The 10,000-nt window shown below is 45.5% G+C and overlaps 1 protein-coding gene across 2 annotated transcripts in view; it reads right to left on the bottom strand.

Annotated features, from left to right (window-relative positions):
* tln1 (talin 1) overlaps positions 1 to 10,000 on the bottom strand; it is a 51,274-nt gene that overhangs the window by 37,050 nt on the left and 4,224 nt on the right. For both annotated transcript variants that reach the window (XM_061079076.1, XM_061079085.1), the window contains exons 2-10: positions 7,136 to 7,206; positions 5,627 to 5,789; positions 3,522 to 3,619; positions 2,739 to 2,868; positions 2,479 to 2,631; positions 1,980 to 2,122; positions 1,610 to 1,737; positions 1,432 to 1,492; positions 50 to 154 (exon numbers count right to left, since the gene is read on the bottom strand). In XM_061079076.1, coding sequence (XP_060935059.1) covers positions 50 to 154; positions 1,432 to 1,492; positions 1,610 to 1,737; positions 1,980 to 2,122; positions 2,479 to 2,631; positions 2,739 to 2,868; positions 3,522 to 3,619; positions 5,627 to 5,756 — 948 coding nt within the window. In that variant the 5' untranslated portion in view covers positions 5,757 to 5,789; positions 7,136 to 7,206. The remainder of the gene's footprint in view (positions 1 to 49; positions 155 to 1,431; positions 1,493 to 1,609; positions 1,738 to 1,979; positions 2,123 to 2,478; positions 2,632 to 2,738; positions 2,869 to 3,521; positions 3,620 to 5,626; positions 5,790 to 7,135; positions 7,207 to 10,000) is intronic.

Below are 10,000 nucleotides of genomic sequence, written 5' to 3'. Positions count from 1 at the left end.
CACAAAGCACGAGAATCAGTTTTAAAAGTTTCTCCTTCCGTCTCCTCACCTTGACCAGGAAGAAGGACACTCCGTAGGTCTTCAGGGACCGGGCCAGCTTCACGTAGCTGACCTTGGCCTCGATCTCCGTCATGTTCTGGCTGTTCTTGTGGGCCTGCAGGGACACGAGGGGGGGTGAGAGGGGGAGGAGTCTCAGAGAAACTGAAGGTTCTGTTCAGACCTGGTGTCAACATCCGACCTGAGGGACCTGATCATGTGTTCATCTGTTCACGCCTGGTATTAATGTGTCTCCTCTGATCATGTGATCAGGTTGCACTTCCTGCTCTAATAATCACGTACGTTGTTTCTGTTCACGCGTCTCCACTATAATCATCATATCATACATGTTATGTAGAGTTACAGGTTCGTACATGTACGACAACTGGACATGTGAGGAATACGTCAGGAACATGTGAGGAACATGTGAGGAACATGTGAGGAACATGTGAGGAACACGTCAGGAACATGTGAGGAACACGTCAGGAACATGTGAGGAACACGTCAGGAACATGTGAGGAACATGTGAGGAACATGTGAGGAACACGTCAGGAACATGTGAGGAACATGTGAGGAACACGTGAGGAACACGTGAGGAACACGTCAGGAACATGTGAGGAACATGTGAGGAACACGTCAGGAACATGTGAGGAACATGTGAGGAACACGTGAGGAACACGTGAGGAACACGTGGGGAACATGTGAGGAACACGTCAGGAACATGTGAGGAACATGTGAGGAACACGTCAGGAACATGTACGGAACATGTGAGGAACACGTCAGGAACATGTGAGGAACATGTGAGGAACACGTCAGGAACATGTACGGAACATGTGAGGAACACGTCAGGAACATGTGAGGAACACGTGAGGAACATGTGAGGAACACGTCAGGAACATGTGAGGAACACGTGAGGAACATGTGACGAACATGTGAGGAACACGTCAGGAACATGTGAGGAACACGTCAGGAACATGTGAGGAACACGTCAGGAACATGTGAGGAACATGTGAGGAACACGTCAGGAACATGTGAGGAACACGTGAGGAACATGTGAGGAACATGTGAGGAACACGTCAGGAACATGTGAGGAACACGTGAGGAACATGTGAGGAGCACGTCAGGAACATGTCAGGAACATGTGAGGAACATGTCTGCAGTTCAGTTTAGGTCTGAAAACAGCTTGAGAAGAGTAAAAATACTTTAGTTCCTTGTGAAACTGCCGAGGTTGGAGGACATGAGGTGACTAGACGTCCTGAGTGAGGTCAGCAGACGACCTCCCGATGTGTCTGAGTGATCGGACGCATTGAGGAAACATCTGGATTCGTTGTGATCGGACGTTAACACCAGGGCTGTGAACTTTATCTGGGGCGACTCGTGATGTCTGGTTCTCACCTGGAAGATCTTCTTGTCTCCTTTGCTCTTGATATATTCTTTGGGAAGGAACTCCTTTAAACTGAGGAGAAAGATTACAACTCAAAATCAAACCACGGAACTCAGATGATATAAATAATGATGATAACGATGCTGAAGATAAGAGGAGGAGGAGTGTGTGTGGGGGGGCGGAGCTCACTCCAGGAAGCCAGGCTTGTGTTTGGTCTCGTTGTGGTCGCCGAACTGGATCTGACACTGAAACCCTGCAAACTCACAGGCCTTGTCGAAGGAGACGGGGTGGGAGCCGTTCAGGATGTCGTCACGGGCCTGTGGCAGACATACACACACACACGGTAACACACACACACACACGGTAACACACACACACGTACACAGTAACACACACACACACACACAAACACGCACACAGAAGAACACATGAAAACGTTAAAAACCAAAAGAACAACCTGAGTAGAACAAACTCTAAGAATACTTGATTCTGATTGGCTGGATTGGTGAAGAGGGAACTGAAGCAAAGGATTATGGGATGGATGTGGGAGGTGGCTTACCTGCACGTAGAGCAGGTTGAGCTGGACCGGATCTCTGGAGTCCACGTTCTGATCCGAGTAGAAGAACTTCCTCCTGAGCAGCAGCATCTCGGTCTCCTCCACGCCTTGTTCCCTCAGCGTCCGGCCGTGGTCCAGCCAGTTCACTGAGGGGACACACACACACACACACACACACACACACACACACACACACACACACACACACACACACACACACACACACACACACACACACACACACACACACACACACAGGAGACACGACTTATAGATATGAATCTGACTGATGAGGTGAGTCATGATTTTTAATGTAATAAAGATAAAGATGATGATGATGTCATTGCTGGAGTCACTCAGAGTGAGGACAACCTTTCTTCTCTAATCACAAAAAATAATTTCCCATCAAATTGTGTGATAGTATTGACCGTGTGTGTGTGTGTGTGTGTGTGTGTGTGTGTGTGTGTGTGTGTGTGTGTGTGTGTGTGTGTGTGTCTCTTACACTCGTCGTCTGTGTGCAGTTTCTGCTTCAGCTTCTCCATCTTCTTGTCGTCTCTCAGCAGAGTCTTGTCTCTCTTCAGTGTCCCTGTGGTCTCCTCCTTCTTCTCCTCGCCGATGTCTCTCACCAGCGAGTACTCGTCATAGTTTGTGATGCCTGAAACACACACACAGACACACACACAGACACACACACATTACAGGACTCCAGTTGACTCTACAGTCGATCTGGATCTGGAGGAGAGACAGACAGAGACAACCGACCTATCCTGGCGCAGATGGTCATGAGCATGTCGCTGACGATCTTGGAGTCGTCCACCATGACGGTCTTCACGGTGCCGTCCAGCATGCGGATCTTCAGAGGCCGGTGCTTCTTCTTGTACTCCAGAGTGTCCTGACAGACGGGACAAGTTCAAATCCACAGTTTTAGAGGCTGTAGGAACCCAGATGAAGTTATTGAGTCAGAAGTTCCTGTTGTTGATCTGCTGAGGACCAGGACAGACACCGGATGTCCCCCCCCACCAGTTTATGGGTCGGCTGAAGTTGACCTGCAGATGTTTGCCTCTGTCGACCTGATCAGACTCATATGAGGCCTGTGACCTTTGACCTCCGAAATCGAATCAGACCAAGTGAACATTTGTACTAAAGAGATTCTCTCACTTCGTTCATGAGAATGGGATTCGACACATAATATCTCCGACCACTAGGTGGTGCTACCATGTCCATTTATGTATATATTTTACTTTAATAAAATTCTGATTATTTTCTTAGTTCAAGTTCTATTGTAGTAATTTATAATAAAGTTATAGTTAAACTGTAAAGAGTTAAACCTCAGCTACATTTATCCATCATAAGACAATAACAACATGTTAGGAATCATTGATTATTACACCTAATATATATTTATGGTATCTGAAATGTAACTTTACTCCCTTATATCAACATCAGCCACAAAGAGCCGAGTGGCTCAGGTTCTGATTTAAACCAAACTGTTTGTGTTTCTTCATCTTTCCAGCTCTTGTGTATTTGTCGCAGGTTGTGACTCACTCCATTCCTCAGCATGTAGTAATCCAGAGCCTTCCCTGCCTCCAGCCAGATGCCTTTCTTTGGGTCTTCATCGGACAGGAACAGCCCGTAGTCTGAGGCTGAGGAGGAAACACAGCAGTCAGTGGATCAGTCCTCAGCTCTCGGGATCTGCTCTGGACGATCATGTGTCAACACGAGTGGGAGTGAGACGTGATGAGTCGGTTTGGAGCTGGACACCATTGTTTCTTATACTCTAAACATGTTGCACTTTGTTTAATATGCAGACCTAACTTGTTTATTTTGATAAGGGCTTAAATAGAAACTTTGATATCTTTTTGAGTTGCACTGCTGACTCAACTTATAAGCCCTCTTTTTTATTTGTTTTTATCACGTTGGAGTTGCTAGTTTAAACCGACAGTTTTGCACTTTAATGTTTGAGCCTTTGTTTACATTTTGTTTTGTGCTGCATTATACGATGACATACAGTTTGTTGTTGTCAAAATAAAATTAACTGGAAATGGTCAATTAGATTTTTTTGGAGGAAAGTTAATCGTTTAGATTAATCGACTAATCGATAAAATAGTCGTCCGATTAATCGATAGAAAATAGTAAATAAAAAATAGAGAAATAGAAAAATAGTCGTTAGTCCTGTCTGCGGATGGACCTGATGCTGAACGAGTCTGTGAGGAAACCTGCTGCTGAGATGTTCAGCTGTGAAACACAAACTCTGGATCTGATCTGGAGGAAACGTCCTGAAGGTGAACGTGTTGGAACACGCGACGCACGGAGCTGCAGTGACTCATCTCACGTGAAGACACACAACTCTGGACTGGTCTCAGGTTCCAGCTGTTTGCAGCTCTGGTGCAGAACCTGTAATCATCCACACTCGCTCCTCTGTGAGCTACAGGCTGGTCACCGGCCCGGTTCCACAGCAGGACTCACTGCTGAGTTCTACCAGCTGAGTTCTACCAGCTGAGTTCTACCGGCTGAGTTCTACCGGCTGAGTTCTACCGGCTGAGTTCTACCGGCTGAGTTCTACCAGCTGAGTTCTACCGGCTGAGTTCTACCAGCTGAGTTCTACCTGCTGAGTTCTACCAGCTGAGTTCTACCAGCTGAGTTCTACCAGCTGAGTTCTACCAGCTGAGTTCTACCGGCTGAGTTCCGGAAACTTTCCTCGGGAATATTAAGCTCGGGAATTTTGGGAATTTTGATTCCAATTGTTTGTCTAACTATTTATATCTCTGGCATTGCATTAGTGTTTTTTTACAAACTTTTTTTTTTTTTTCTCATCTTATTCTACAGAACAATGCCACGTGCACTCTCTCATGTGTGGAGACATTTCACCCCATCCAATGTAGAAGGAAAGGCTGTGTACATTTGCAAATACTGTGCAAAGACCTATGTTAAGAATGACACAACGATGCAGAAGCATATAGTCAAGTGCCCAAAGTTTCCTCAGGGCTCAAATCAGCCTATGACACAACAAAATGTTTATATTTATGTCTGTATATGACAAGGTAAATACAGTTAGTATAAATTACCCACAACATTTCCAGTTTATTCACGTTAATTCCCGTTAATTCCCATGGAAAGTTTCCAACTTTGAATATTCCCGGAATATTGCAACCCTAGGCACAAGTCACAAAACATATATCAATGAAAAGTGAATTAAAACTTGGGATTCCGATGGAAACCAACAGGTATTTATTAGTGTTGCTGACTGATTCAGAACCAAATCTTAACATTTCAGTGTTTGACACTTTATGTGATGAAGCTATTTTCATTATAACTGCTCCTGAAGTGTTTCAGTGACAGTGCCGTTTGACTCTTTGACTAATTTTCATGTTGGACATGAAGCTTTAAATCCATTAGGACGTTAACGATGTTCTTTTCTGAGGATTGAACAAACTCACTGAAGCAAACACACTTTGAGAGTTTTCTGAACCATTGTTGAATCTTGAAGAACAAACATTGTTTACCTGCAGAAACTGATTTAAATTACACTATATTATTTTATGACTTTTAGCTCAGTTGACTTGTCCTGTGTGTGTGTGTGTGTGTCTCTGTGTGTGTGTGTGTGTGTCTCTGTGTGTCTCTGTGTGTCTCTGTGTGTGTGAGTCTCTCACGCTGGCCGAGCTGGGCCTCAGGAACTCTCTCCCTGATCATGCGGCAGGCGTCGTACACCATGGTCGACGGTTCAAACTGCATCGTCTTCACCACGTTCCCCACGCCGATCTTGAGTGACAGGGCCACCATGACTGCTGCTCTGCACCTCCGCCCGACTCACTCCTGCAAAACATTCAAAAAACCCTAATCAGAGTGGACTGTAGGTGGCGCTGTTTGAGAACAGGATCATACAGAAACTACAGAAACGATTTCCACTGAGCTCTGTGGACAAAGAAGAAGCTGAACTCGTGACCTTTTAGGGCAGATCCAGGAAACTAGGATCTCTTTAACATTGTCAGATCAAATCCTTCTCACATTTTCACAGAGAGAATAATATAATCCTAATTCATGCTTCTAACGATATTAATGAGTGTGTGAGTGCAGTGGCGTCTTGATGGATAAAGTTCAGTCAGAAGGAAGCTTGACTCAAACACAACTCGACAGAGTGTGAACGTGAGAATGAGGAACAGCCGTTCTATTTCCATCAGAACAAGAAACTGCAGAAACGGTTTTCTATAATCGGACCCATCGTTGCTATGACAACTTATTTATACCCAGCTTCTCAGAAAACACTGTTCACGTCTGATCTGACTTCATGTGAGACTGAACTGATTTGAATAAGAAACCAGAGAAAACAGAGTGAGGACCAGTGGTCTCTTCTTCATGGGCTGTTTGAGGGTCAGGAAGAGGTTAAGGGTTCGGGTTAGGCATTTAGTTTGGATGGTTAGGGTGAGGGGGTAGTGTGTGTGTGTGTGTGTTAGTGTGTGTGGTGTGTGTGTTAGTGTGTGTGGTGTGTGTGTTAGTGTGTGTGGTGTGTGTGTGTGTGTATGGGTGTGTGTGTGTGTGTAAACCACAATGTGAAGAAAACAGAAATAAGGAAACAGACATGTCAGTTTGTGTCAAAGCAGAAACTCGAACCACAACATGTGACACAAAGTGAGAGTTCGTCTTCATCAACAAGAAGAAGAAGTTCCTTCTGCTCTTCTCTCTTCAGTCGGTCGAGTTCAACAAGACTTTTCTGCACTTGGAGCTAAATGAAACTCATGGAGCTGTAAATGTTCCATGTGTGGTTCTAGTCTGAGCTGCAGTACCCCTAGAGGCCTGCAGGACGCCGAGGCCGTGAGCTGCCGAGCGGCGCAGAGAGAGAGAGAGAGCGAGCATGTGTTGGCGTCGCAGCTCGAGGGATTGGATGTCACAACACAGACGCTCTCACATCCTGCTGACACCCGCTCACTATCAGTTCCTCTTTCTGTTCCTGGCTCCATGACGGCCGGATGCCACCGGGCTCAGATCTCAGGCTGCAGCTCAAAGATGAATTCCAGGTCGTAACAGATCACACCAGAGAGTTCCAGAGAAGAAGAGTCTTTCTCCTTCAACACGAGTTCCTCCACGAGTCAATCTGTTATTCAGATCAGGTTCATTCCTCTGACATTTACCTGAGTGTGTTGAAGAAGAGAGAAGGGGAGTACCTGATGTAAAACACTGTTTGAGTCACAGCCCTCCTGTCCAATCAGATCGCAGCTCTGGAGTTCTTCTCTGGCTGAAAAATCAAAAACCAACAAAAACCAGGTTACATTTAAACAAGTTTTAAAGGAAACTGACGGCATCGTTTCCTCAGCCGGGATGCAAATACAGATCTATACACAGCAAAATCGGGAGTGTTAATTCAACTCACAGAGTCTGAGTTTATATAATCCTCACGGATTCTGAGTTAAAATTTCACTTTGAAAAGTGTTAATATTTTAACTCTTTAATAGTGATAAATATTTGACATCCTTGGTGTTATTTTATGACACCACATAAGTGCACCTTTAACTCTAAATTGTGTTATTCCCTTTCACTGTGAGAGTTAATTTTTAACATACATAGTGTTATTTTATGACACGTTAAAGTGTATTTTTAACACTAAAATCGTGTTATTTCATTTCACTATGAGAGTTAATTTTTAACATACATAGCGTTATTTTATGACACGTTAAAGTGTATTTTTAACACTAAAATGAGAATGAGGGTTAGTCTCACACCTGTCTTGATAAAGAGAGCTGAGGGATTTTGTTATGGTTCATTGGGTGCAGCCGAGAGAGGAACATGGCTCCTCCCATATTTTATGATCAACTCCACCTGAAGTGAATATAACTCAGTAAAACATTTAACTTGCTTGATTGACAACGCTCGCAGAGCTTTTTGATCACGACAGGTGTTAAAACAACTCCAAACTCAACACCCACCAACTCAAAAATATTAACACTGAAAAAACAACACTACAGATTTTGCTGTGTAGAGCTGTGGTTTCATGAGGAGTGTGCTGTGGAGGTATGAGCTCAGAGGTTGTGTCGTTTCAAATTTACACAGGATCATACAAACAACAACTTCCTGCTTCAAGGAGCTGGAAACTCAAGAATCCTCCAGTCTGTGCAGAAAAGATCCAGCTTCAAAACAGGTGAAAGGAAGTCAGTTCACACAAATACTTTACAAGCCGAGTCTGGTTCTAATGCTGAGGTCGACTGTTTATCTGCAGCAACACGTCTGGAACCTGTGGCTCCGAAGAACCTCCCAGCTCCAGCTGCTGGTTCCCTTTAATGGGGTGTGAGCGTGTGTGTGTGTGTGTGTGTGTGAGTGTGTGAGTGTGTGTGTGTGTGTGTGTGAGTGTGAGTGTGTGTGTGTGTGGGTGTGTGTTTGTGTGAGCGTGCATGTGTGTGTGTGTGTGTGAGCATGAGTGTGTGTGTGTGTGGGTGTGTGTTTGTGTGAGCGTGCATGTGTGTGTGTGTGTGTGAGCATGAGTGTGTGTGTGTGTGTGTGTGAGTGTGAGTGTGTGTGTGTGTGGGTGTGTGTTTGTGTGAGCGTGTGTGTGTGTGTGTGTCCAGTGTCAGTGGATCTTCTCTCTTGTGAGATCCCCTCTCCCTCAATGTCACTTCCTGTTTGAAAAGCGCTCACATGCCATAAAAGGACATGTCAGTGTTTCTGGTGCTGTTTCCTTCCAGCTGTGAATCAGCTCCGGATCCCGACCGCAGCCGGAGAGCGTGTGTGTGTGAGGACGCAGATAAGAAGACGTGTGTCTGCTCCGTGATGAAGAAAGAGGTTTAAACACAGAGAGATGATCCTGGACCTGAAGAGGAGGAGGAGTCACACCACTAATCACTGCACTGACTGAGAAATGAGGAAGAGTTCACCACAGCAGCAGCCAATCACAAACTAGAATGTGTCTAAATCTGTTTTCAGACCTGAACTGAAGCTGTGACATGTTCCTGACGTGTTCCTGACGTGTTCCTGACGTGTTCCTGACGTGTTCCTGACGTGTTCCTGACGTGTTCCTGACATATCGTCCCATCAGTCCCGCCTCCACAGTCAACCGTCGCCCTGACAACCAACATCCCCTGCGCCTGCATCCCTCAGATACTGAACATCTCTCGTCCTCCAGGCCGACCACACTCCGCTGGTCAGAAACTTATAGAAACTTATCGTATGAGAGCAGAACTCGTTTCCTGTGCGAGCGGCGGAGACGTCCGACATGTGACGCTGCAGATGTTCAGATATCACACGATTCCCTGAATGTTAGAAGCTCTCATTGTAGCCTGAGGTGCTACAATGAGCTTCTTAACAACAGCCATCTGTGACCTCATCATTTGATTATAATAATAATAATAATAATAATATTAATAATAATAATAATAAGCGTGTTCGTGACATCAGTTCGTCTTCAAGTCCAGAATCAACCCCGACATCAACCATTAGCTGAAGCTTTAGCTCCATATCAGAAATATTCTCCGTCCACACTAACACACCTGACAGCACACGTCACATGACCTCTCACCTACACTGGTCATGTGATGTCAACAGGAAGTAGAGTGTCTACTCTGCAGTTGGTTGCTTAGTAACAGAAAATGATCGGAGTGTTTCACACACGAGCTGTTTTCAGACCTGCAGGTGAAATCCAGAGAGAGAGACAGGAAGTGACCTGTTCCCTCAGAGGTCATGGGATCATGTTTACATCACCTCCAGGAGCTCAGGAGGAGGAGAAGGAGGAGGAGGAGGAGGAGGAGGAGGAGGAGGAGGAGGAGGAGGAGGAGGAGGAAGAGGAGGAAGAGGAGGAAGAGGAGGAGGAGGAGGAGGAGGAGGAGGAGGAGGAGGAGGAGGACCTGAGTGTGATCCTCCAGAGAAGATCCAGAGACCTGAGGAGCTCAGTGTGAAGCACCTGATGAAGCGTCCCAGAGAAACCAGCTTCTGCTTCTTTCAGCTTCAGCTTCCACATGAAGTTTGACGATCGTCCAGATGAAGCTTCAGCTCTGACGTGAGGATTCTGGAATGTTTCTGTGACACGATTCCACTGAATCTTC

Source organism: Limanda limanda, chromosome 1 (assembly GCF_963576545.1).
Source record: "Limanda limanda chromosome 1, fLimLim1.1, whole genome shotgun sequence".
Lineage (NCBI taxonomy): Eukaryota > Metazoa > Chordata > Actinopteri > Pleuronectiformes > Pleuronectidae > Limanda > Limanda limanda.
The sequence above is the reverse complement of the archived record's forward strand: the minus strand, read 5'-3'. Positions and strand labels throughout refer to the sequence as shown.